Source organism: Aythya ferina (assembly GCF_964211825.1).
Source record: "Aythya ferina genome assembly, chromosome: 30".
NCBI classification, from domain to species: Eukaryota; Metazoa; Chordata; class Aves; order Anseriformes; family Anatidae; genus Aythya; species Aythya ferina.
The window spans coordinates 2,223,984-2,250,644 of NC_140327.1; the positions used below are offsets into that span (position 1 = coordinate 2,223,984).

The following is a 26,661-nucleotide window of genomic DNA, read 5'->3' on the forward strand; positions in this document are numbered from 1 at the left end:
GAGCCACCACCACCCAGATGTCCCTAAGAAGAGCTACAAGATCCCTGATCCCATAAATGACCCTAAGAAGACCCACGACCTCCCTGGTCCCATAAATGTCCCCATAAAGAGCTACAACCTCACCGATCCCATAAATGTCCCTAAGAAGAGTCACAACCTCCCTGATCCCATAAATGACCCTAAGAAGAGCCACGACCTCACTGATCCCATAAATGACCCTAAGAAGACCCACGACCTCCCCGATCCTATAAATGTCCCCATGAAGACCCACGACCTCCCCGATCCCATAAATGACCCTACAAAGAGCCACGACCCCCCTGATCCTATAAATGACCCTAAGAAGAGCCACGGCCACCCTGATCCTATAAATGGCCCTAAGAAGAGCCACGACCTCCCTGATCCTATAAATGACCCTACAAAGAGCCACGACCCCCCTGATCCTATAAATGACCCTACAAAGAGCTACGACCTCCCTGATCCTATAAATGACCCTAAGAAGAGCTACGACCTCCCTGATCCTATAAATGGCCCTAAGAAGACCCACGACCACCCCGACCCCATAAATGTCCCCATGAAGACCCACGACCTCCCTGACCCTACAAACGTCCCCAAGAAGAGCCGCCACCACCCCGGTCCTACAGATGACCCTAAGAAGAGCCACCGCCGCTCCGATCCTATAAACGACCCCAAGAAGATCCCCCGGTCCCTGTCCCCGTCCCCAAATAAAGTTTTTCCCCCGATCCCACTCCCGGGGCTGTTTTGGGGTCGGGATGGCCGGGACGTGGCGCTGGTGACAACGGGGACAAAGGGGTGACACTGCTTCCACCTTTACTGGGGACACTGGGATGGGGACACTGGGATGGGGACAGGGACATTGGGATGGGGACATGGGGCCACCACGGATTTGGGGACACGGGTTTGGGGTCACGGGGCCACCACGGGGTTGGGGACATGGGGTTGGGGACATTGGGATGGGGACATTGGGATGGGGACAGGGACACGGGGTTGGGGACATGGGGACAGGATGGGGACAGGGACATGGGGTTGGGGACACGGGGCCACCACGGATTTGGGGACACGGGTTTGGGGCCGTGGGGACACCATGGGGTTGGGGACATGGGGTTGGGGACATTGGGATGGGGACACGGGGACACCACAGGGTTGGGGACACAAGTTTGGGGACATGGGGTTGGGGACATTGGGATGGGGACACGGGGACACGGTTTTAGGGCCACGGTTTTGGGGCCGTCCCTACGACAGGTCCAGGAGCTCCTCCGAGTGTCCCCAACCTGCAGAGGGGACACGGTGAGGGACGGGGCCGTGACCCCATTGTCCCCAAAAGTCCCCATTGTCCCCAAACGTCCCCATTGTCCCCAAATGTCCCCATTGTCCCCAAATGTCCCCATTGACCCCAAACGACCCCATTGTCCCCAAAAGTCCCCATTGTCCCCAAACGTCCCCATTGTCCCCAAATGTCCCCATTGTCCCCAAACGTCCCTATTGTCCCCAAACGACCCCGTTGTCCCCCCACGACCCCATTGTCCCCATACCGGGGCTGCCGCTGTCCCCGATGTCCCCAAGGTCCTCCTGGCTCCAGCTCCTCCCGGTGCTCCTGGGGCACCCCCGGCAGCGGGGTCGCGGCCCCAAATTTTGGGGCCGTGGCCCCAAACCCCGGGACCACGTCCCCAATCTTCGGGGAAATGTCCCCAAACCTTGGGGACGGCCTCGGGGACCCGGCCCCGCTCTTTGGGGCCACATCCCCGGTCCTTGGGGTCCTTGGGGACGCGACCCCAAATCTTGGGGAAGTGTCCCCAAACCTTGGGGACGCGACCCTAAATCTTGGGGAAGTGTCCCCAAACCTTGGGGACGCGACCCTAAATCTTGGGGAAGTGTCCCCAAATCTTGGGGACGCGACCCTAAATCTTGGGGAAGTGTCCCCAAACCTTGGGGATGCGACCCTAAATCTTGGGGACGCGTCCCCAACCCTTGGGGACGTGTCCCCAACCCTTGGGGCCACATCCTCAGCCCTTGGAGCCACGACCCCAAAAGTTGGGGACCCATCCCAAGTCCTTGGGGACGTGACCCCAAACCTTGGGGACGTGTCCCCAAACCTTGGGGACCTGTCCCCAACCCCTGGGGCCGTGTCCCCAAATCTTGGGGACCCATCCCGGGTCCTTGGGGTCCTTGGGGACGCGTCCCCAAACCTTGGGGCCACCACCCCAAACCTTGGGGCCACGACCCCAATACTTGGGGACCCGTCCCTGGGCTTTGGGGACGCGTCCCTAAACCTTGGGGACCCGTCCCCAAATTTTGGGGTCCTTTCCCCAAATTTTGGGGTCCCGTCCCCGGGATTTGGGGCACGGTCCCCGAGCTGGGGGGTGTCCCCGCTGTCCCCAAAGCCGGGGGCGCTTTTGGGGTCCCGGCTGTCCCCGGGAGCAGCAGGCGGAGCAGCGAGGCCAGCGCCTGTCCCCAAGGCTGTTTGGGGACAGGGACGGGGACACCGGGGGGGACGCGCTCGGACGAGGCTGTGGGGGGGGACATGGGGACGGGGGGGGACATGGGGACATGGGGACAGGGGGGGGACATGGGGACAAGTCCCTTTGTGTCCCCGTGGCTGCTCTGTGCCACGTGGCCCCTGTGTCCCCCCATGTCCCCAAATGTCCCCAAATGTCCCCTATATCCCCCAATGTCCCCCCAGTGTCCCCCAATGTCCCCAATGTCCCCCCCATCCTCTATATCCCCCCCATGTCCCCAATGTCCCCCCAATGTCCCCCGTGTGCCCCCCAATGTCCCCCATGTCCCCAATGTCCCCCCCAATGTCCCCCTAGTGTCCCCAATGTCACCCCATGTCCCCCCATGTCCCCATGTCCCCAATGTCCCCAATGTCCCCCACACCCCCCCAGTGTCCCCAGTGTCCCCCCAATGTCCCCAAATGTCCCCAATATCCCCCCAATGTCCCCCCCATGTCCCCCCATCCCCCCATTTCCCCCCCATGTCCCCAATGTCCCCAATGTCCCCAATGTCCCCCTATATCCCCCTATATCCCCCCATGTCCCCCCCATGTCCCCAATGTCCCCAATGCCCCCCCAATGTCCCCAACGCCCCCCCCGTCCCCTCACCCCCCAGCAGCAGCAGCAGCGTCCCCAAGGCCACCGCTCGTGTCCCCGTCACCCCCATGGTGCCACCTGCGTGTCACCCCCCCCCCCAGCGCCCCCCCCTTTATAGGAAGGGGACGGGGACGTCCCCTGGGAGGGGACACGGGGGGGGGGGGGTGGGGACAGGGGGGGGACCTTTGCCAGGTCTGGGGACAATGGCCCTGCTGCCACCTCCCCCCCCCATTGTCCCCAACCCCCCCCGGTGTCCCCAAACCCTCCCCAGTGTCCCCCAGTGTCCCCAGTGTCCCCAACCCCCTTGGTGTCCCCAAATCCTCCCCAATGTCCCCAAAATTTTTGATGTCCCCCAGTGTCCCCAAACCCTCCCCAATGTCCCCAAGCTCCTTGGAGTCCCCCAGTGTCCCCAAATCGTCCCCAATGTCCCCAAAACCTCCCCAGTGTCCCCAGACCCCCCCCAGTGTCCCCAGTGTCCCCAATCCTTCAGTGTCCCCAATGTCCCCAAGATCTTTGGTGTCCCCAAATCCTCCCCAGTGTCCCCAAAATTTTGGATGTCCCCCAGTGTCCCCAACCCCTCAGTGTCCCCAATGTCCCCAACCCCCCCCAATGTCCCCAACCCCCCCCCAGTGTCCCCCAGTGTCCCCAATGTCCCCAAACCCCCCCCAATGTCCCCAATCCCTCAGTGTCCCCAATGTCCCCAACCCCCCCATAATGTCCCCAACCCCCCCATAATGTCCCCAACGCCCCCCCCACCGCCCCCCCCACCCCCCAGTTCCCCCCAGTACCCCCCAGTTTCCCCCAGTTCCCCCTCCCCCACCCCCCCCACACCCCCCCCTTGTCCCCATGGCCACCCCGGGGACAACAATGGGGCTTTTGTCCCCATGTCCCCAACCCGGGGGGGGGGGACACAAGCCCGGGCAGGCCGGGGGCCACCAAGCGTGACCCCCCCCCAACAAAGGGACACAAAAAAAGGGGGGGGGGGGGGGCACATTTCCGAGCTGATTTATTTAAATTTTTGGGGGTGGGGGGGGTCAGGGGGGGTGTCCCTTGTCCCCTTGGTGTCCCCTCTGTCCCCTGTGTGTCCCCCCCCCCCCAAGTGGCAATTTGGGGGGGGGCTCAGGGGACGGGGAAGGCGGCGGAGCTGATGACGAAGACCTTGACGTAGTGCACGGCCTGGGGGGGATGGGGGGGGGGGCACAGGGGGGGTGGTGACCCCCCCCCCCCCCCTTGGGACCCCCCCCCACCTTGGGGACCCCCCCCACAAAGAGCCCAGGGCCCCCCCGTGGCCCCCACCCCAAAAAAAATTGGGATTTCCAACTTGTGCCCCCCCCCCAAAATGGGTCAGGGCCACCCCCAAAAGTGCCCAGGACCCCCCCCAAAAGGGTCCAGGACCCCCCCCCCCAAAAAAAAACAACCCCATGGACCCCCTCCCCAAAAAGCCCCCCCCCTCAAAGACCCCCCCCAAAATAGACCCCACCCAGGGACCCCCCCAAAAGGACCCTCCCCAAGGACCCCCCCAAAAAAGCCCCCCCCGAGGACCCTCCCCCCAAAAATAGACCCCCCCCAAAAAAGACCCCCCAAAAAAAGACCCCCCCCAAGGACCCATCCCCAAAGGCTCCCCCCCCAAAAGACCCCCCCAAGGCCCCCCCCCAAAAAAAGACCCCCCCCAAAAGACCCCCCCAAAAAAAGAACCTCCCCAAGACCCCCCCCAAAAAAAGACCCCCCCAAAAAGCCCCCCCCAGAACCCCTCCCCAAAAGACCCCCCCCAAAAAGGACCCCCCCAAGAGACCCCCCCCAAAGACCCCCCCAGGACCCTACCCCAAAAAAAGACCCCCCCCAAAAGACCCCCCCAAAAAAGGACCCCCCCAAAAGACCCCCCCCCAAAAAAGACCCCCCCCAAGGACCCCCCCCCAAAAAAAATCCCCCCCCCGTGGCCCCCCCCTTACCGCGAAGACCCCGGCGAGGAGGAGGAGGGCGAGGAGGAGGCAGAGGAGGGCGAGGAAGGCCAGGGGGCAGCCGGGGGGGGGCGTCTGGGGGGCGCCTTAATGGGGGGGAGGGGGGCGTGGTCAACGCTAGGCCACGCCCACACCCCCTAGGCCACGCCCATAGTGGCCACACCCGGATAGGCCACGCCCCTTAAAGGCCACGCCCCCCAAAAGGCCCCCCCCCCCCCCCCCCCCCCTTTGGGCTTACCTGGAGCCTCGCCTCGGTGGCCCCGCCCCTCTCTGGTGACGTCATCGGTGACGTCATCGGTGATGTCATCGGTGACGTCATCGCCCTGGCGGCCCGGTTCCTTGAGGGCGGCTGTGGTTGGCTCCTCCCCGGCGCTGACGTCACCCGTGACGTCACCCGCGACGTCATCCCCCGCTGTGACGTCACGCGTGACGTCATCCTCCGCGCTGATGACGTCACGGATGACGTCATCCACGTCCCGGCCAATGGGAGCTCCCGGGGGGGAAGAGGTGACGTCGACGCCTGTGACGTCACCAAGCTCCGCCCCCCACGTGACCTCATCCGTGCCGTCACCCTGCAGAGCGATGTCACCCCCCGGGGTGAAGGAAGTGACGTCATCGTCGGGCATGACGTCATCAATGACGTCATCCCAGGCAGCGCCGCCTCCGGCGGTGTCCTCGGGGAAAAAGGAAGTGACGTCATTCGCCCCGGTGACGTCATCAGCGAGGTCAACATCCGGTTTAACCTCCTGGCCAGGCGCCCCTCCCGGCAGGCAGGAAGTGACGTCATCCATGATGTCATCCTTGGCGATGACGTCATCGCTGAGGTCACCGCTGGCAATGACGTCAGCAGCGATGACGTCATCAGCACGGACGTCCCTGGGGGGGGAGGGAAGGGCCCTGCTGATGATGTCATCAGTGAGGTCATTTCCGGGTATGACGTCACCGGCCAGCTCCTCCCCAGGACGGGAGGAAGTGACGTCATCACCCCCAAAGATGTCCCCACCGATGACGTCGTGGGTGAGGTCACTTCCGGGGATGACGTCACCCCCAAAGACGTCCCGGGAAATGACGTCATCGCTTCCTGGGATGACGTCATCGCTTCCGGGGATGACGTCACCCCCAAAGACATCTCCGCCAATCACGTCGTTGCTTCCAGGGATGACGTCATCACTGCCTGGGATGACGTCATTACTTCCTGGGATGACGTCATCACTTCCAGGGATGACGTCACCCCCAAAGATGTCCCCGCCGATGACGTCACTTCCCATGATGACGTCACCGGTGAGGTCACCTCCGCTGGTGACGTCAGCGCTGACGTCACCCCCGGCCACCACGGAAGTGACGTCACCTCCGGCCACCACGGGGACAGCGGAGGGGCCGCCCCCGCCCTCGATGACATCACCGGTGACGTCAGCAGCGGTGACGTCAGCAGCGGTGACGTCAGCAGTGACGTCATCGCCGGGGACGTCCTCGTCCTCCGCCGGGGGCGCTGTCACCGTGATGGTGATGCCACCGGCGGCGCGCGGCCCCGTGACCCCGATGTCCCCAACGTCCCCAACCCCAATGTCCCCAATGTCCTTGACCCCAATGTCCCCATTGTCCCCAACCCCATTGTCCCTGACCCCGATGTCCCCAACGTCCCCAATGTCCCCGATGTCCCCAACCCCAACGTCCCCAACATCTTTGACCCCAATGTCCCCAACCCCAATGTCCCCAACCCCGATGTCCCCAACCCCGATGTCCCCAACGTCCTTGACCCCAATGTCCTTGACCCCAACGTCCTTGACCCCAATGTCCCCATTGTCCCCAACCCTATTGTCCCTGTCCCCATTGTCCCCAGCATCCCTTGGGGCAGTGACATCCCTGTCCCCAACGTCCCCAACACCCTTGACCCCAACGCCCTTGACCCCAATGCCCTTGACCCCAATGCCCTTGACCCCAATGCCCTTGACCCCAATGTCCCTGTCCCCAACGTCCCTTAGGGCCACCACCTCCATGTCCCCAATGTCCTTGTCCCCAATGTCCCCTGGGATGGGGACACTCCTGGCCCTGGTGTCCCCTGGAGCGGGGATGTCCTTGTCCCCAACGCCCTTGACCCCAATGCCCTTGTCCCCGATGTCCTTGTCCCCAACATCCTTGTCCCCAAGGTCCCTTAGGTTCAGGACGTCTCCGTCCCCAAAATCCTTGTCCCCGATGTCCCCAACGTCCCCAGTGTCCCCAGGAACGTCCCCATTGTCCTCGCCCACTTTGGGGACACCGCTGTCCCCGTCCCCAATGTCCCCAACGCCCCCGATGTCCCCAACGTCCCTAATGCCCTTGATGTCCCCAATGACCCCAATGTCCCCAACATCCCTGATGTCCCCAATGTCCCCCATGTCTTTGATGTCCCCAATGTCCCCAACACCCCCAATGTCCCCAACGTTCTCAACGCCCCCAATGACCCCAATGACCCCAATGTCTTTGATGTCCCCAACGTCCCCAACGTCCCCAACGCCCCCAACGTCCCCAATGTCTTTGATGTCCTTGATGTCCCCAATGTCCCCAACGTCCCCAATGACCCTAATGTCCCCAATGTCCCCAACGTCCCCAATGACCCTAATGTCCCCAATGTCCCCAACACCCCCGATGTCCCCAACGTCCCCAACGTCCCCAATGTCCTTGATGTCCCCAATGCCCCCAATGACCCCAATGTCCCCGATGTCCCCAACGTTTTTGATGTCCCCAACGTCCCCAATGTCCCCAACACCCCCAACGTCCCCAACATCCTTGATGTCCCCAACGTCCTCAACGACCCCAATGTCCCCAACATCCCCGATGTCCTTGATGTCCCCAACGTCCCCAATGTCCCCAACGCCCTCAACGTCCCCGATGTCCCCAATGTCCCCGATGTCCCCAACGTCCCCGATGTCCCCAACGTCCCCAATGTCCCCAACGTCCCCGATGTCCGGCGCGGCGGTGACAGTGATGGTGATGCCACCGGCCCAGGGGGTGACGGTGACAGTGGGGACACCGGGGGTGGCCCCGTCCCCTTCGGGGACCCCCCCGGGTTGTCCCCAAGGGGGGTGGGGACGCGCTGCGGGGCCGGCGGTGACGTCCCCGGGGTGCGAGCCCCCCTCGGCCATGGGGTGGGGACCTGGGGAGGACAGAGGGGGAGGGGGGAGTCAGCGGGGCACGGGGACCCTAAAAGGGTCAGGGGGACCCCAATAGGGTCGGGGGGAGCCTAAAAGGGTCGGGGGGACCCCAAAAGGGTCAGGGGGACCCCAAAAGGGTTGGGGGGGACACGGGGATGAGGGGGGACCCCAATAGGGACAGGGGGACCCCAATAGGGATGGGGGGGACACAGGGACCCCATTAGGGACAGGGGGACCCCAATAGGGATGGGGGGGGACACGGGGACAGGGGGACCCCAATAGGGTCAGGGGGACCCCAAAAGGGTTGGGGGAGACACGGGGTTGAGGGGGGGACCCCAATAGGGACAGGGGGACCCCAATAGGGTCAGGGGGGACACAGGAGGGACAGGGGGACCCTAATAGGGTCGGGAGGGGATGGGATTTGGGGGGGACAAGGACAGGAGGGGGACACGCGGTGGGGTTCCGGGGTATACCTGAAGCCCTGAGGGCTGCTTTTGGGGTCCCGAGGCCGATTTCGGGGTCCCGAGGCCGATTTTGGGGTCCAAGATCAGGATTTCGGGTCCCGGTGCTGAATTTTTTTAGGATCCTGTTAGGATTTGGGGGTCCTGCTGCTGCTTTTGGGGTCCTGCTGCAGGTCTACAACATCCCCGGGGTGGTTTCGGGGTCCTGCTGCGGGTTTTGGGGTCCTGGAGCTGCTTTTGGGGTCCAGGTCACAACATCAGCGCCGGAGCTGCTGCTTTTGGGGCAAAATATCCAGGTTTGGGGTCCCGGAGCCGGTTTTGGGGTGCCCCAAGCACCTTCAGAATCCGTTTCGGGGTCCTGGTCCTTTATTGGGGGTCCTGGTCCTGCTTTTGGGGTGCCACGGCCAGTTTTGGGGTGCCAAAAGCCCCTTTGGGGGTTCTTCAGCCCCTTTTGGGGCCCTGGACCCACTTTTGGGGTTTTTCAGTCCCTTTTTGGGTTCTTCGGCCCCTTTTGGGGTCCAGCTCCCACTTTTGGGGTTCCTCAGCCCCTTTTGGGGTCCTTCAGCCCCTTTTCAGCTCCTTCAGCCCCTTTTGGGGTCCTTCAGCCCCTTTTCAGCTCCTTCAGCCCCTTTTGGGGTTCTTCAGCCCCTTTTGGGGTCCTGGTCCCACTTTCAGTGTTCTTCAGCCTCTTTTGGGGTCCTTCAGTGCCTTTTGGGGTCCTGCTCCAACTTTTGGGGTCCCTCAGCCCCTTTTGGGGTCCCCCAGTACTTTTGGGGTCCCCTTTTGGGGTTCTTCACCCCCTTTTAGGGGTCCCTCAGCCCTTTTGGGGGGGTCCTGCTCCCCCTTTTGGGGTCCCGCAGCCCCTTTTGGGGTCCCCCAGCCCGCTGCGGATCCGCTCCCACTTTCGGGGTCCCTCTTTAGGGTCCCGGAGCCGTTTTGGGGTCCCGGGGGGGTTTTTTTTGGGGGGGGGGGGGCGGTGCCAGCGGCTCCCGGCAGCCCCTGCCCGGCCCCGCTGCTATTTTGGGGCCGGCGGCGCCTGGGGGACGCTGAACCAGATCCTACAGCGAGGGGGGGGGCAGAGGGGGGGCACTGGGATGCCGGGGCCCCCCCCAAAACCCCTGAGACCCCCCCAAAATCCCTGAGACCCCCCCAAGGATCTGGCCCCCCTCCCAAACCACCTGGGACCCCCCAAAAACCCTGGGACCCCAAAAAAACCCTGCCCCCCCCCCAAATATCTGGGACCCCCCCAAATCCTCTGCCCCCCCAAAAACATCCTGAGCCCCCCCAAAACATTTGGGGCCCCCAAAAACCCCCTGAACCCCCCCAAAACCTACTGGGGTCCCCCCAAACCCCATGCCCCCCCCCAAACATTTTAGGGCCCCCCCAAAAACCCCTGCCCCCCCCCCAAAAAAACTGCCCCCCCCAAATGTTTAGAAGCCCCCCTCAGTGTTTGGGACCCCCCCCCAACATCTGAGACCCCCCCCAATATATCTGGGCCCCCCCCCCCAACATCTGGGCCCCCCCCCCAACATCTGGGACCCCCCCCATAATATCTGAGACCCCCCCCCAACATCTGAGACCCCCCCCCTAATATCTGGGACCCCCCCAATAACATTTGGGACCCCCCCACCCCCTCCCCTCCCCAGGCAGTAATTTGGGGGGGGGCTCAGCTGAGCCCCCCCCTCCCATTGCCCCCCCCCCATGGGAATAACGAGGCGGGGGGCTCGTTAAAGGGTTTTTTAATGAGGTTTTATTGGGGGGGGGGTGGAGGGGGCGTCCTCGGGGGGGCCCAGGGCTTGCAGGGCCTGGGCCAGGCGGGCGAGCTCGGCCTGGATGCTGGCAACCTGGGGGGGGGGACACAAAAAAAGGAGGGGGGGGGGGCGTTAATTAGGGCACTGCTAACGAGGGGGGGCACAGGGACCCCCCCCAAAGAAGGATAAAGGGCGAAGGAAGCCCCTCCCGTTAGCAAAACGCCCTGGTTTCGCTGTAAGGATGGTAATTAGTGCTAATTAGGGCTAATTAGGGCCGTACCTGGCGCTGCTGCGAGGGGGGGGCGGCGGAGGGGGCCCCCCCCCCCCCAGGGGTCAGGGCCTGGAGGCGGCGCTGGAGGCTGCGGCTGCGGGCGCTGAGCCGGGAGCGCTCGGCGCTGGGCTCCACCAGGCCCTGGGGGGGCAGGGGGGGGACCCCAAAATCCCAGAATGACCCCAGGGTGACCCCAACATCCCATAATGATCCCAAAGTGACCCCAACATCCCATAATGACCCCAGCGTCACCCCAACATCCCAGAATGACCCTGGGGGCCTCCAGCATCCCATAATGCCCTGGAGTCACCCCAACATCCCATAATGATCCCAAAGTGACCCCAACATCCCATAATGACCCCAGGGTGACCCCAACATCCCATAATATCCCTGGGGTCAGCCCAACATCCCATAATGCTCTTGGAGTCCTCCAGCATCCCATAATACCCCTGGGGTCCCCCAACATCCCATAATATCCCTGGGGTCCTCCCACATCCCATAATATCCCTGGGGTCCTCCCACATCCCATAATACCCCCAGGGTGACCCCAACATCCCATAATATCCCTGGGGTCACCCCAAAACCCACAGTGCCCTTGGGGTCCTCCCGCATCCCATAATGCCCCAGGGTTCCCTTCCCATGTCCCCCAACATCCCATAATGCCCCTGGGGGCCTCCAGCATCCCATAATGCCCCCAGGGTCACCCCAACATCCCATAATACCCCCAGGGTCCCCCAATATCCCACAATGCCCCAGGGGTCCTCCAACATCCCACAATTCCTTTGGGGTCCTCCCGCATCCCATAATGCCCTGGGGTCACCCTAACATCCCATAATGCCCCTGGGGTCCTCCCGCATCCCACAATGCCCCGGGGTCCCCCAGTATCCCACAATGCCCCGGGGCCCACCTGCAGGCAGAGGTAGACGTGGGTGCCGGGGCCGGCCGGGGCCCCCACCCAACCGGGCCCCAGCTCTGGCTCCGCCCCCTTCGTTGGCTCCGCCCCCTGAGGGAGGAGCTTCAGCGGCCCCGCCTGCGCCAGGGCCTGGAGGGCGGGGCCAAGCTCCTGAAGCGCCGCCCTCATCTCCTCCGGGCACCGCACGGCCACTGCGCAAAGCATGCTGGGATAGCCCCGCCTCCAAGATGGCCACCCCACCAACCACATTCCTACCCCACGATAGTCCTACCTCCAACATGGCCGCCCAACCAACCACCTTCCTACCCCAGGATAACCCCGCCTCCAAGATGGCCGCCCCACCAACCACATTCCTACCCCAAGATAGCCCCGCCTCCAAGATGGCCACCCAACCAACCACCTTCAAGTCCCGCCTCCAAGATGGCCGCCCCACCAACCACCTTCCTCCCCTGACATAACCCCGCCTCCAACATGGCCGCCTCCACTGGGCGCCGCCATCTTAGGCCCTCCCTAGTGACCACCCCTTACACCCCAGTGCACGCTGGGACATGTAGTCCCATGGGCCCGGCCGCCATCTTGAGGCCCTGGCGGCCATCTTGGGCCTCGACATCCCCCATTCCCATTGGCCCCCAGCCTCCATCTTGAGGCCCGGCGGCCATCTTGGGCCTCCATAACCTCTACTCTTGGCAGCCATCTTGGGCCTCAATGCATCCTCCACTCCCATCAGCCCCCAGCCTCCATCTTGAGGCCTGGCGGCCATCTTGGGCCTCAACGTCCTCCCCTCCTGGAGGCCATCTTGGGCCTTGACACCCCTGTCAACCATTTTGGGCCTCGACGTCCTCCACTCCCATCAGCCCCCAGCCTCCATCTTGAGGCTCCCGGTGGCCATCTTGGGCCTTGTTAACCTCTACCCATGTCAGCCATCTTGGGCCTTGTTAACCTCTACCCTTGTCGGCCATCTTGGGCCTCAACACATCCTCCACTCCCATCAGCCCCCAGCCTCCATCTTGAGGCCTCCGTCGGCCATCTTGGGCCTTGTTAACCTCTACCCTTGTTGGCCATCTTGGGCCTTGTAACCTCTACCCTTGTCGGCCATCTTGGGCCTTGCTAACCTCCACTCCCAGCGGCCATCTTGGGCCTCCACTCCCCCCAAACCCCATCAGCCTCCCCGTCCTCCAACGCCCCCCGCCCGTCCCCCTCCCCGGCGGCCATCTTGAGCCCTGGCAGCACTCACCGTGCGGCCTCGCGGCGCCGAGGCGGAAAGTCTCCCGCAGAGCCCTCACCGCCCTGGCCACCTCCCGCATGGCCTCCACCTCGGCCTCCACCTCGGGGCAGCACCAGTGGGCCTGGGGAAGGGGGCAAAAAAAAACCATTAATTAGGGTGCGTGAGGAAAGGAGGAGGGCGGGGAGCACCCAAAGGACCCGGCGCGGCACCCACCAGCATGGCGGCGTCGGGGAAGGGGGCGAGGCTGATGGTGGGGGAGGCCGGGGAGGCCCGGGGCAGGCGGTGCCACAGCTCCTCGGCCAAGAAGGGGGCGAAGGGGGCGAGGAGGCGCAGCCCCAGCTCGGCGCAGCTCAGCAGGGTCTGGCGGGTCTCGGCGGCCTCCCCCGGCCCGCGCAACGCCGGCTTGGCGGCCTCCTGCGGGACGGACAGACGGACGGAGGTCAAAGGGAGGCCGGAGGGAGGGGTGGAGGCCGAAATTGGGGAGGTAGGGAGGGGGTTTTGGGGAGAAATGAGAGGTTTTGGTGGACGGACAGATGGACGGAGGTCAAAGGGAGGCCGGAGGGAGGGGTGGAGGCCGAAATTGGGGAGGTAGGGAGGGGTTTTGGGGAGAAATAAGAGGTTTTGGTGGACGGACAGATGGACGTGGTCAAGGGGGGATGAAGGTCAACGATGAGAGGACGGACAGATGGACAGATGGATGGAGGAGGTCAAAGGGAGGCCGGAGGGAGGGGTGGAGGCCGAAATTGGGGAGGTAGGGAGGGGTTTTGGGGGAGAAATGAGAGGTTTTGGTGGACGGACAGATGGACGTGGTCCAAGGTGGATAAAGGTCAACGATGAGTGGGATGGACGGACAGACGGACGCGGTCATTCGGCCTCAAGGAGACTCAACAGGTTGGGCAGGACGGACGGACAGACGGACGCGCTCATCGAGGTGAGGCCGGGCTGACGTCAGGGCTGAAGGAAGCCCAGCGGACGGACAGACGGACACTAGCACCCAGTGCAAGGTGGGGTCGGGTGGGACAGACGGACGGACGCGCTCAACGGGATGCCCGCGGTGACGCAAGGGGTGGGGCGGGGCGGGACAGACGGACGGGGTCAACCAGGTCAAGATGGGTTGGGTTCAATGCTCAAAGAGCTACAAGGAGTTGGGTGGGATGGACAGACAGACACGGTCAACGAGGTGAAGAGGGGTTGGGTTCAGAGAACTACGAGGAGTTGGGTGGGACGGACAGATGGACGTGGTCAACGAGTTCAAGATGGGTTGGTTCCAACGTTTAAAGAGCTACAAGGAGTTGGGAAGGACGGACAGACGGACATGGTCAACGAAATGGAAATGGGTTGGGTTCAATGCTCAAAGATCTACAAGAAGTTGGGAAGGACAGACAGACGGACACGGTCAACAAAATGGAAATGGGTTGGGTTCAACGTTCAAAGATCTACAGGGAGTTGGGCGGGACAGACAGACGGACATGGTCAACGAGGTCAAGATGGGTTGGGTTCAATACTCAAAGAGCTACGAGGAGTTGGGAAGGACGGACAGACCGACACGGTCAACGAAGTGGAAATGGGTTGGGTTCAACGTTCAAAGATCTACGAGGAGTTGGGAAGGACGGACAGACGGACATGGTCAACGAGGTCAAGATGGGTTGGGTTCAACGTTCAAAGATCTACAACAAATTGGGTGGGACGGACAGACGGACATGGTCAACAAAATGGAAATGGGTTGGGTTCAAAGAGCTACAAGGTGTTGGGAAGGAGGGACAGACGGACACGGTCAACGAGGTCAAGATGTGTTGGGTTCAACGTTGAAAGATCTACGAGGAGTTGGGCGGGACGGACAGACGGCCGCGCTCAACGCCGCGCCGCTCAACCCAACGCCTTCAGAGGCGCAAAGGGCCAGACAGACAACCCCGGGACGGGCGGACGGACGGACAGACGGACGGACGGACGGACGGACAGCCCACCCACCAGGTAGACGTCGCAGAAGGAGCGCAGCCAAAAGTGGTGGGCGGCGGCCAAGGCCCCGTGGGCCTCCAAGGCCTCCATGCGCCGCCCGTACTCGCCCGCCGCCCGCGCCAGCCGGCTCAGCACCCACCGCTCCATCGGCCCCCGCGGCGCCACCTAGTGAGGAAGAGGAGGAGGAAGGCCCCTCGTGATGGCGCCCTGGGGGTCTTTAGGGTGCCCCCCCATCTTTTTATTACCTCCTCGGGGGGTTGGGGGACGAAATCGGGCCCCAGCGCGGCCAGGACGAACTTGACGGCGTTCCAGACCTTGTTGCAGAAGTGGCGGTAGCTCAGCACCGTGGCCACGTCCAGGCGGATGTCGTCACCTTGGGGGGTGTTTTTTTTAGCGGGGGGGGTGTTTTTGGGGTGCTCCCCACCCTGGGGTGCCCCCCCCGGACCTCACCGTGGGCGTTGTGGGAGCACAGAGCCATGCGGAGCGCGTCCGTGCCGCATTCGGGGATGCCGTGGGGGAATTGGCGCCGCTGGGGGGGGACACAAAAAGGTTTGGGGGGTCACAAAAAGGTTTGGGGGGGTCACAAAAAGGTTTTTGGGGGTCATAAAAAGGTTTTGGGGGGGGTCATAAAAAGGTTTTGGGGGGTCTCAGGTCCCACCTGGCCCTCGGAGGCCACCGCGAGCTCGTGGGGGTCGAGGTTGCTGCGCTGGAGCTTCTCCTGCAGCTCCTGCAAGACAGGAGACCCTACAATAACAAACAAAGCTTTGCCGTGTTTGGGAGGCCCTACAATAACAAACGGTTCCTTTCTGCCTTTGGGAGACCCTACGATAACAAATGAAGACGGTAAAGGGTTGTTTGTTATTGTAGGGTCTCCCAAAAAGAGACAAAAAAGAACTCTTTGTTATTGCAGGGTCTCCCAAAAAGGAAGAAAAAATAACTACTTGTTATTGTAGGGTGTCCTAAGGAAGGAAAAGGGACTGGGAGACCCTACAACAACAAACGATTCCTTTCTGCCTCTGGGAGACCCTACAATAACAACAGAAAATGTTTGTTATTGTAGGGTCTGCCGAAACACGGAGAAGAGCTATTTGTTATTGTAGGGTCTCCCAAAAAGCCAGAAGAACTGCTTGTTATTGTAGGATCTCTTAAGAAGGGAAAAGAATTGGGAGACCCTACAATAACAAACAAATCCTTTCTGCCTTTGGGAGACCCTACAATAACAAACGAAGACGGTAAAGAGTTGTTTGTTATTGCAGGGTCTCCCAAAAAGCAAAAAAAATGCTTGTTATTGTAGGACCTCTAAAGAAGGTAAAAGAACTAGGAAACCCTACAATAACAAACAACTTTTTAATGTTTTTGGGAGACCCTACAACAACAAAGACAGAGAGAAATCCTTTGTTTTTGTAGGGTTTTCCCAAGAAAACACAATTATTTGTTATCGTAGGGTCTCCAAAACGAAAACTTACTGTTTTTGTAGGGTCTCCCAAGGGAGAAGATTGTTATTGTAGGGTCTCCCGGGCCGACCCTTTGTTGTTATTGTAGGACCTACCTGAAGGGAAGCACCGGCGATGACGTCCCGGGGGTCGATGACGTTCCCCAGCGACTTGCTCATCTTGCGCCCTTGGGCGTCGCGCACCAGCGAGTGCAGCAGCACCTTTGGGGGGGGGAAATAACAACGGGGGGGACCCCAAAAGGCCTGGGGGGACCCCAAAAGGTCAGGGGGGACCCCAAAAATTGGGGGGGGGACCCCAAAAAGGTACCTGGGAGAAGGGGAGGCGCCCCGTTAGCTCCTGGCCCAGCATGACCATGCGGGCGACCCAAAAGAAGAGGAGGTCACTGCCCGTCTCCAGCAGGCTCGTGGGGTAAAAACGCCGCAGGTCGGGGGTCTGGGGGGGGCCCACGGGGGTGGGCGATAAATTTTGGGGGTGGGGGGGGTGGCGTGACCCCCCTACACCCCCCCAAAAATCGGCGCTCACCTCGTCCGGCCAGCCCAGGGCGGCGAAGGGGAAGAGGGCGGAGGAGAACCAAGTGTCCAGGACGTCGGGGTCTGGGGGGGGGGGCATGAAAAAATATTTGGGGGGGGTCCTCAAAAGGTTTGGGGGGGGCCCCAAGGAGGTTGGAGGACGAGGAGGGGGTGTTTGGGGGGGTTAGGGGGGGGTTTTGGGGGGCTGGGGGGTGTATAGAGGGGTTATGGGGGGTTTTTGGGGGGTTGGGGGGGGTTTTGGGGGTGTTGGGGGGGGATTGGGAGGGTGGGGGGGGAGAAAAAATATTGGGGGGGGGTCGTCAAAAGGTTTGGGGGGGGCCCCAAGGAGGTTGGAGGACGAGGAGGGGGTGTTTGGGGGGGTTATGGGGGGGGTTTTGGGGGGCTGGGGGGTGTATAGAGGGGTTATGGGGGGGTTTTGGGGGGTTGGGGGGGGGTTTTGGGGGTGTTGGGGGGGGATTGGGGGGGTGGGGGGCATGAAAAAATATTTGGGGGGGGTCCTCAAAAGGTTTGGGGGGGTCCCCAAGGAGGTTGGAGGATGAGGAGGGGGTGTATAGAGGGGTTAGGGGGGGGGTTTGGGGGGCTGGGGGGGGTTGGGGGGGGGTTTGGGGGGGTGGGGGGGGAGAAAAAATATTGGGGGGGGGTCCTCAAAAGGTTTGGGGGGGGCCCCAAGGAGGTTGGAGGACGAGGACGGGGTGGTTGGGGGGGTTATGGGGGGGTTTTGGGGGGCTGGGGGGGGTTGGGGGGGGGGTTTGGGGGTGTTGGGGGGGGGATTGGGGGGGTGGGGGGGGAGAAAAAATATTGGGGGGGGGTCCTCAAAAGGTTTGGGGGGTCCCCAAGGAGGTTGGAGGACGACGAGGGGGGGTATAGAGGAGTTAAGGGGGGGGGTTTGGGGGGTTGGGGGGGTTGGGGGGGGGTTTTGGGGTGCAGGGGGGGGAATTGGGGGGCTGGGGGGGTCATTTTGGGGAGGTGGGGGGGAAATTAGGGTGCTGGGGGGCACTTTTGGAGCCCTGCGAGCAGAAATTAGGATCCTGGGGGGGTAAATGGGGGTGCTGGGGGGGGGAATTGGGATGCTGGGGGGCACTTTTGGGGTGCTGGGGGGGAATTGGGGTACTGGGGGTCCTTTTGGGGTGCTGGGGGGGTCATTTTGGGGAGGTGGGGGGGAAATTAGGGTGTTGGGGGGCACTTTTGGGGTGCTGGGGGGGCACTTTTAGAGCCCAGTGAGCAGAAATTGGGATCCTGGGGGGCACTTTTGGGGAGGTGGGGGGGGAATTGGGATGCTGGGGGTCCTTTTGGGGTGCTGGGGGGGTCATTTTTTGGGGGGGGGGCTTCACCTTGGTGGAGCTGGATGTCGGCAGGGGGGCAGCGGCAGGCGCGGGCGGCGGCGGCGCGGGCTTCGTCCTCGCTGCGCCCCACGACCCAGAGCCCCCCGGGGGGGTCCTCGTTTTCGGGGGGGTCCTCGTTTTCGGGGGGGGGAGCCCCCACCCGGTACGCCGGCACTTGGTGGCCCCACCAGAGCTGCCGCGACAGGCACCAGTCCCTGCCGAAATTTGGGGAGGTTTGGGGGGGTTTGGGGGCACCCGGGGGGGATTTGGGGACCCCCCCGGAGGGATTTGGGGGGGTTTGGGGGCACCTGGGGGGATTTGGGTACCCCCCCAGGAGGATTTTGGGGTATTTGGGGGTACCCGGGGGGATTTTGGGGACCCCCCAGGGGGATTTGGGGACACCCAGGGGGATTTAGGGGCACCCGGGGGGATTTGGGGACCCCCCCAGAGCGATTTGGGGGCATTTGGGGTGATTTGGGGACCACCCCGGGGGGATTTTGGGGGATTTGGGGACCCCCCCGGGGGGATTTTGGGAGATTTGGGGGCACCCAGGGGGATTTTGGGGGCACCCAGGGGGATTTGGGGACACCCAGGGGGATTTTGGGGACACCCAGGGGGATTTAGGGGCACCCAGGGGGATTTGGGGACCCCCCCAGGAGGATTTGGGGGCACCCAGAGGGATTTGGGAACCCCCCCGGGGGGATTTGGGGGGGTTTGGGGGCACCTGGGGGGATTTGGGGACCCCCCCGGGGGGATTTGGGGGCACCCAGGGGGATTTTGGGGGCACCCAGAAGGATTTAGGGGCACCCAGGGGGATTTGGGGACCCCCCCGGGGGGATTTGGGGGCATTTGGGGTGATTTAGGGACGCCCCGGGGGGATTTGGGGGGGTTTGGGGGCATCTGGGGGGATTTGGGGACCCCCCCAGGCGGATTAGGGGACATTTGGGGTGATTTGGGGGCACCTGGGGGGATTTAGGGACCCCCCCAGGTGGATTTGGGGACCCCCAAAGAAATTTGGGGACCCCCCAGAGATCTTTAGGGCCCCCCAGGGGGGCTTTAGGGTCACTTGAGGGGATTTAGGATCACCCATGGGGATTTAGGGCCCCCCCAGGAGAGGATTTGGGGTCACTTGGGGGAATCTGGGGACACGCAGGGGGGATTCAGGGACCCCCCCAGGTGGATTTGGGGGCATCCAGGGGGATTTGGGGACCCCCCATGGGCTTTAGGGTCCCCCCAGGAGATTTGGGGTCACTTGAGAGGATTTAGGGTCACTTGCGGGGCTTTAGGGCCCCCCCTCACCCCGCGTTGTCCATCCAGGTCTTCCAATTCTTCTCGTGGAATTTGGGGACGAGCCGCAGGCGCCCCGACGTCACCGCCTGGTGGGGAGGGGACACCGGGACCGTTACGGCGGCGTTCCGGACCCGTTTTTGGGGTTTTTCACCCCAAAAATCCGCCGTCACCTCGCGGGCTCGCTGCGCCATCTCCCGGCACCGCAGGAACCACTGGCTCTTGAGCAGGAGCTCCACCACGTCCCCCGAGCGGCTGTGGGGACATCGAGGTGGCCTCAGTGTCCCCAAAAAGGGGTCGGGGACGTCGGGGGGGGGCTTTTGGGGTTTTTTTGGGGGGTACCTGCAGAGGGGGAGGGTCATGGGGTGGTCCTGGCAGCCCCGGAACAGGCCCCGCATGGCCAGAGCCCCCACCAGGCGGTCGCGGGCGTCGAAGCGGTGGGCGCCCTGGGGACATTTTGGGGACGTTTTGGGGACGTTTTGGGGACGTTGGGGGGGGTGTGGGGACACCGAGGGGACGTGGGGGGGACAGGAGGGGGCATGGGGGGGACACCAAGGGGACCCCAAGGGACAGGAGGGGACCCCAAGGGGATATGGGGGGGACAGGAGGGGACACGGGGGGACCTCAGGGGACACCAAGGGGTCAGGAGGGGACCCCAGGGGTCATGGGGGGACACGAGGGGACCCCAAGGGGACAGGAGGGGACCCTAAGGGACATGGGGGGGACCCCAAGGGGACCCCAGGGGACAAGAGGGGGCATGGGGGGACATGGGGGGACACCGAGGGGACGTGGGGGGGACAGGAGGGGACATGGGGGGACACAGGGGACACCGAGGGGGACCCCAGGGGTCATGGGGGGACACAGGGGGACACCAAGGGGACAGGAGGGGGGACACGAGGGGACACAGGGGGGACATGGGGGGACATGAGGGGACACCAGGGGGACACCAAGGGGACCCCAGGGGACATGGGGGGGACATGAGGGGCCATGGGGGGACCCCAAGGGGACAGGAGGGGACCCTAGGGGACATCAGGGGACACGGGGGGAACAGGAGGGGACCCCAGGGGACACGGGGGGGACACGAGGGGACCCCAGGGGACACTGAAGGGACCCCAGGGGGACCCCAGGGGACAGGAGGGGACATGGGGGGGGACCCCAGGGGACATGGGGGGGGACCCAAGGGCCACCAAGGGGGACCCCAAGCGCCACGGGGGGGGCCACGAGGAGACCCCAGGGGACCCCAAGGACCACGAGGGGACCCCTTGGGGACCCTTTGGGGACAGGAGGTGACACGGGGGGGGGGGTCCCCTACCTGCAGCCACCCCCCCCCCGGGGGTCTCATGGTGCCATCGTCCCCGATGACCCCGCGGGGGGGGGGCAGGCGGTGGGCGCGCGCCAGCGCCAGGTCGGGGTGGCTGTGGCCCGGTGTCACCTTCACCGCCCCTGGGGACACCGGGGGGGGGTCACGACCCCTCCCAGTATCACCAGTAGCCCCTCCCAGTACCACCAGTAGCCTCCCAGTGCCACCAGTGCCCCCCCACAAACTGGGGGTGGTCGGTGGGGGGGGGGGGCGTGAGGTGTTGGTTTAACCGGGGGGGGGTTTAAGGGGGACTGGGTAAACTGGGATTGGACTGGGAGGGGTCTGGGGGGGGGGTGGTGAGGAACTGGGCCCAGTTGTTCTGCTAAACTGGTCCCAGTTGCGTTCGCAGCTCTCCACCATACTGGTTCCAGTCCCGTTCGCCCCCCCCCCGGATCCCATACTGGTCCCAGTTCTCCATCCATACTGGTCCCAATCCCAGTCCCATCCACTCTCTGACCCTGTACTGGTCCCAGTCCTTCACCCATACTGGTCCCAGTCTTCCCCCAGAACTGGTCCCAGTCCCATCCAGCCCTGACACCCCATCCTATACTGGTCCCAGTGCTCCCCCAGAACTGGGCCCAGTTCCCTGCCTCAGCCCCATACTGGTCCTGGTGCCCCCCATACTGGTCCCAGCGCCCCCCATACTGGTCCCAGTCCCTCCCCTGCCCCCGTACTGCTCCCAGTGCCCCCCAAACTGGTCCCAGTGCTCCCCCATACCGGTCCCATTCCGCCCCCATACTGGTCCCGGTCCTTCCCCTGCCCCCATACTGGTCCCAGTGCCCCCCCCAACCCCATACTGGTGCCGGTGCCCCCCATACCGGTCCCAGTGACCCCATACTGGTCCCAGCCCCCCCCATACTGGTCCCAGTTTGTCCCAGTACCGGTGCCGAGCTCGGGGTCCACGCTGGGGTCGGTGATCACGGGCAGCAGCTGCCCGGTGAAGGGGTGCCGGACGTGGCGCCCATGGAGGTGCTGGGAGTGGGCGTGGTCACCTCAGGCCCCGCCCACCAAGCCCCGCCCCCTTAAACAAGCCCCGCCCCCAAGAGACCCCACCCACTACATTAAGCGTCTCCGGGCCCCACCGCATGCGTTGCCCCTTTAAGACCACACAGGCCCCACCCCCACAAGCCCCGCCCCCTGTCCTGAAGCCACACCCGCCACCTCGAAGCCACGCCCCTTCTCTAAGCCCCGCCCGTTTCCCTCAAAGCCCCGCCCCCTGAGGACAACCCCAGCCCCTCCACAACGCCCCGCCCAATTAAGCCCCGCCCACTTAAGCCCCGCCCCCAAACGGAGCTCACCCCCTTAGGCCACGCCCCTTCATTACACGCCCCGCCCCCTTCGCTAAGCCCCGCCCACAGCCCCAAAACCCCGCCCCCTGGGGCAACCCCTCCACCCCCCAGACCCACCCTGAGGCCACGCCCACATAAGCCACGCCCACTTAGACACCGCCCACAGACCACACCCCATTATGCCCCGCCCCCTTTGCTGTAAGCCCCGCCTCTCTTCTAAACCCCGCCCACTTATCCCAAAACCCCGCCCCCTGGGGCAACCCCAGCCCCCTCCCAGCCCCCTATAAGGCCACGCCCACTCAAACCACGCCCACTCAGGCCCCGCCCACTCTGACCACGCCCCCTTTAGGCCCCGCCCACCTGGTAGCGGGGGTCCCCGGGGTGCACGGCCACGGCCACGTCCCCCAGCATGGTCTCGGGGCGCGTGGTGGCCACCGGCAGCTCCAGCTCTGGGGGGGACATTTTGGGGACATTTGGGGACATTTTGGGACAGGGGACACGTCTGGGGACAGGGGGACACGTTTGGGGGCATTTGGGGACATTTGGGGACATTTTGGGGACACATTTGGGGACATGGGGACATGTTTGGGGACATTTGGGGACATTTTGGGGACATTTGGGGACACATTTGGGAACATGGGGACACATTTGGGGACAGGGAACACATTCTGGGGACATAGGGACACATTTGGGGACATTTGGGGAGATTTTGGGCACATTTTGGGGACAAGGGATGTGTTTGGGGACATTTTGGGGACGCGTTTGGGGACATTTTGGGGACGCGTTTGGGGACAGGGCAGGGACATTTTGGGGACGTCGGACGGGTTTGGGGACACTTTGGTGATGGGGGGCACGTTTGGAGACCCCAAAGGGACCCCAAAAGGGGACAAGGGACCCCCAGGTGACCCCGAGGTGACCCCAGGTGACATTAAGGATCCCCAGGTGACATCGGGGACCCTAAAGTGACCCCCAGGGCCCCTAAAGGGACACACGCATGGAGATGGGACCCTAAGGAAACCCCAAAGGGACCCCAAAGTGACCTCGAAGGAACCCCAAAGTGCACAAGGGACACCCAGGGGACCCCGAGGGGACATTGGGGACCCCGAGGTGACCCCAGGTGACATTGGGGACCCCCAGGGGACATCCAGGGGACATTGGGGACCCTAAAGGGCCACACGCATGGAGCTGGAACCCCAAGGGGACCCCAAAAGACCCCAAAGTGACCTCGAAGGGACCCCAAAGGACACAAGGGACACCCAGGGGACCCCGAGGGGACATTGGGGACCCCGAGGTGACCCCAGGTGACATTGGGGACCCCGAGGGGACCCCAGGTGACATTGGGGACCCCCAGGTGACATTGGGGACCCTAAAGGGCCACACGCATGGAGCTGGAACCCCAAGGGGACCCCAAAGGGACCCCAAAGTGACCCCAGAGGGACCTCGAAGGGACCCCAAAGTGCACAAGGGACCCCCAGGGGACCCCGAGGTGACATTGGGGACCCCGAGGTGACCCCAGGTGACATTGGGGACCCCCAGGGGACATCCAGGGGACATCCAGGGGACATTGGGGACCCTAAAGGGACACACGCATGGAACTGGAACCCCAAGGAGACCCCAAAGGGACCCCAAAGTGACCCCAAAGGGCACAAGGAACACCCAGGGGACCCCGAGGTGACATTGGGGACCCCGAGGTGACCCCCAGGTGACATTGGGGACCCCCAGGGGACATCGGGGACCCCCCCTCACCATCGTCCCCCTCCACGGGGTAGGCGAAGCGCACCAGGACCCCGAAGGTGACAGCTCGGGGCCAGCCGGGGCCGCTCAGCACCGTGGGGCCCGCGAGCACCCGAGGCTCAACCTGAAGACCCCAAAACCATGTCAGGACCCTCGGGGACAATTTGGGGACAATTTGGGGACAATTTGGGGACAAAACTCACCTCCACGTCGGCCAGGGCGGAGCGCAGGGCGCACGACCAGTTGACCAAGCGCCGGGCGCGCCGCACCAAACCGGCCCCGTGGAGCCTCACAAAAGCCTCGGTCACCGCCCGGGAAAAGCCCTGGGGACAAAAAGGGACAGTTTGGGGACAAGAAGGGACGGTCTGGGGACAAAAAGGGGCAATCCGGGGACAAAAAGGGACAATTTCGGGGCGCTTACGGGGTCCATGGTGAAGGCGCAGCGGCTCCAGTCCAGCGAGGCCCCCAGCGCACGCAGCTGCTGCAGGATGGCACCGCCGTGGCTGTGGGGTTGGGGACACTGATGTCACCTCCCCCCCTGTCCCGGGGGGGTCCCCAAAGTGTCACCTCCACCCCCCCGAGGTCACTTTCCCCGTGGGGGGGGCTCCAAGGGGTCACCTGTCCCCTAAGGGGGGCGCTTCCCCTATTAAGGGGGCGCCTCCCCGCGTGGCACGGCCCCAAAGTGTCCCCAAAGTGTCCCCAAAGTGTCACCTCCCCCCCGGGGGGGGTCTCCAAAGTGTCACCTCCCCCCCCCCGAGGTCATTTTCCCCATGGGGGGGTCCCCAAGGGGTCACTTCCCCAATTAAGGGGTCCCCAAGGTGGCGCTTCCCCATGTGGCACAGCCCCAAAGTGTCCCCAAAGTGTCCCCAAAGTGTCACCTCCCCCACCCAGGGCGTCCCCAAAGTGTCACCTCCCTCCCGGGGGGGTCCCCAAAGTGTCACCTCCCCTCCCCCGAGGTCACTTTCCCCATGGGGGGGGTCCCCAAGGTGCCACCTCTCTGGGGGGTCCCCAAAACCTTTCTCAGGTCCCCTCTTTGTGTCCCCAAAGTGTCCCCAACCCCCCCCCGATGTCCCCAACGCCCCCCCAAATGTCCCCAATGTCCCTCCCCAACCCCCCCACGATGCCCCCAACCCCCCCCGATGTCCCCAAGCCCCCCCCAGTGTCCCCAACGCCCCTCCCAATGCCCCCAAATGTCCCCAATGCCCCCCCAAATGTCCCCAATGTCCCTCCCCAGCCCCCTCCCGGTGTCCCCAACCCCCCCCACGATGTCCCCAAGCCCCCCCCCGATGTCCCCAATGCCCCCCCCAATGTCCCCAACCCCCCCCAGTGTCCCCAAGCCCCCCCCGATGTCCCCAAGCCCCCCCCCGATGCCCCCAAGTGCCCCCAACACCCTCCCGCTGCCCCCCAAACGTCCCCAATGCCCCTCCCCAGCCCCCTCCCGGTGTCCCCAACCCCCCCCACGATGTCCCCAAGCCCCCCCCCGATGTCCCCAACCCCTCCGTGCCCCCCCCTCACCGCTCCTTCCATGCCCAGAGCTCGGTCAGGAACTGGGCCCTGCTCAGCTCCTGGCGCCGCAGCCCCCGCTGCTGCCACAGCCAGCGCTCCACCGCCGCCTGGGGACATCGGGGGGGGGGCTTGGGGACATTTGGGGACACTGGGGGGGGGCTGGGGACACTTGGGGACATTGGGGAGGGACATTGGGGACATTTGGGGGGCATTGGGAGGGGCGTTGGGGACATTTGGGGGGGTATTGGGGACATCGGAGGGGTGTTGGGGGCACTTGGGGACATTTTGGGGGGGTGCTGGGGACATTGGGGACACTGGGGGGGCACTGGGGACACTTGGGGACATTGGGGGGGGTTTGGGGAGGGGCATTGGGGACATTTGGGGGGGCATTGGGGACATCGGAGGAGTGTTGGGGGCACTTGGGGACATTTTGGGGGGGCACTGGGGACATTGGGGACACTGGGGGGGCACTGGGGACACTTGGGGACATTGGGGGGGGTTTGGGGAGGGGCCTTGGGGACATTTGGGGGGGCCTTGGGGACATTTGGGGGGATATCAGGGACATTTGGGGGGCACTGGGGGGGGCCTTGGGGACATTTGGGGACGTTGTGGACATCGGGGGGGGCTTGGGGACATCGGGGAGGCCTTGGGGACATTTTGGGGGGACATTGGGGACACTTGGGAGGGGGCTGGGGGACATTGGGGAGGGGCATTGGGGACATTTGGGGGGCATTGGGGACACTTAGGGACATTGGAGGGGCATTGGGGACATCAGGGGGGGCTTGGGGACACTGGGGGGGCACTGGGGACACTTGGGGACATTGGGGGGGTCTTGAGGAGGGGCGTTGGGGACGTTTGGGGGGATATTGGGGACATCGGAGGGGTGTTGGGGGCACTTGGGGACATTTGGGGGGGGCACTGGGGACATTGGGGACACTGGGGGGGCACTGGGGACACTTGGGGACATTGGGGGGACATTGGGGAGGGACGTTGGGGACATTTGGGGGGACATCAGGGACATTTGGGGGGCACTGGGGGGGGGCTTGGGGACATTTGGGGACGTTGGGGACATCGGGGGGGGGATTGGGGGGGCATTTGGGGCCATTGGGGGCCTTGGGGACATTCATGGGGGACATTGGGGACATTTTGGGGACAATTTGGGGACATTTGGGGCTGACCTGGGTGGCGATGCCGGCGTGGTCGGTGCCGGGCAGCCAGAGCACGGCCCAGCCCTGCATGCGGCGCCTGCACCATGGGGCCTTAAAATACCAAAAACCCCAAAAAACACCCCAAAAATCCAACCCCCCCAAACCCCACCCCCCCCCCAAAATCCCAACCCCCCCAAAAAACCCCAAACCCCCCCAAAAACCCCAAAACCACCCCTCAAGCTCCTCCATTCACCCCCC

At 63.9% G+C, this 26,661-nt stretch overlaps 3 protein-coding genes across 3 annotated transcripts; all 3 read right to left on the minus strand.

Annotated features, from left to right (window-relative positions):
• Positions 1 to 811: 811 nt before the first annotated feature.
• On the minus strand, positions 812 to 3,993 carry LOC311425439 (uncharacterized protein; the record flags this gene model as incomplete). The annotated part of the gene is made up of 4 exons (XM_084501309.1): positions 812 to 1,289; positions 1,551 to 2,525; positions 3,120 to 3,245; positions 3,962 to 3,993. The coding sequence occupies 4 exons, from the start codon at positions 3,991 to 3,993 to the stop codon at positions 1,226 to 1,228; spliced, it is 1,197 nt and encodes a 398-aa protein (XP_084357435.1). The 3' UTR covers positions 812 to 1,225.
• Positions 3,994 to 4,098: 105 nt separating this feature from the next.
• Positions 4,099 to 6,348, minus strand: LOC311425445 (uncharacterized protein). Its single transcript, XM_084501313.1, has 3 exons — positions 5,304 to 6,348; positions 5,057 to 5,151; positions 4,099 to 4,283 (listed from the first exon to the last, which is right to left on the minus strand). The coding sequence occupies exons 1-3, from the start codon at positions 6,331 to 6,333 to the stop codon at positions 4,227 to 4,229; spliced, it is 1,182 nt and encodes a 393-aa protein (XP_084357439.1). The 5' UTR covers positions 6,334 to 6,348; the 3' UTR covers positions 4,099 to 4,226.
• Positions 6,349 to 10,379: 4,031 nt separating this feature from the next.
• VARS2 (valyl-tRNA synthetase 2, mitochondrial) lies at positions 10,380 to 26,495 on the minus strand. Its single transcript, XM_084501271.1, has 24 exons — positions 26,434 to 26,495; positions 25,265 to 25,362; positions 24,171 to 24,252; positions 23,953 to 24,072; positions 23,762 to 23,873; positions 22,376 to 22,464; positions 21,608 to 21,698; positions 20,679 to 20,809; positions 19,709 to 19,812; positions 19,540 to 19,621; positions 19,379 to 19,455; positions 18,089 to 18,294; positions 16,750 to 16,820; positions 16,534 to 16,659; positions 16,323 to 16,427; positions 15,432 to 15,500; positions 15,224 to 15,302; positions 15,019 to 15,146; positions 14,786 to 14,938; positions 13,031 to 13,231; positions 12,827 to 12,938; positions 11,587 to 11,783; positions 10,689 to 10,820; positions 10,380 to 10,501 (listed from the first exon to the last, which is right to left on the minus strand). The coding sequence occupies exons 1-24, from the start codon at positions 26,491 to 26,493 to the stop codon at positions 10,397 to 10,399; spliced, it is 2,730 nt and encodes a 909-aa protein (XP_084357397.1). The 5' UTR covers positions 26,494 to 26,495; the 3' UTR covers positions 10,380 to 10,396.
• Positions 26,496 to 26,661: the final 166 nt, after the last annotated feature.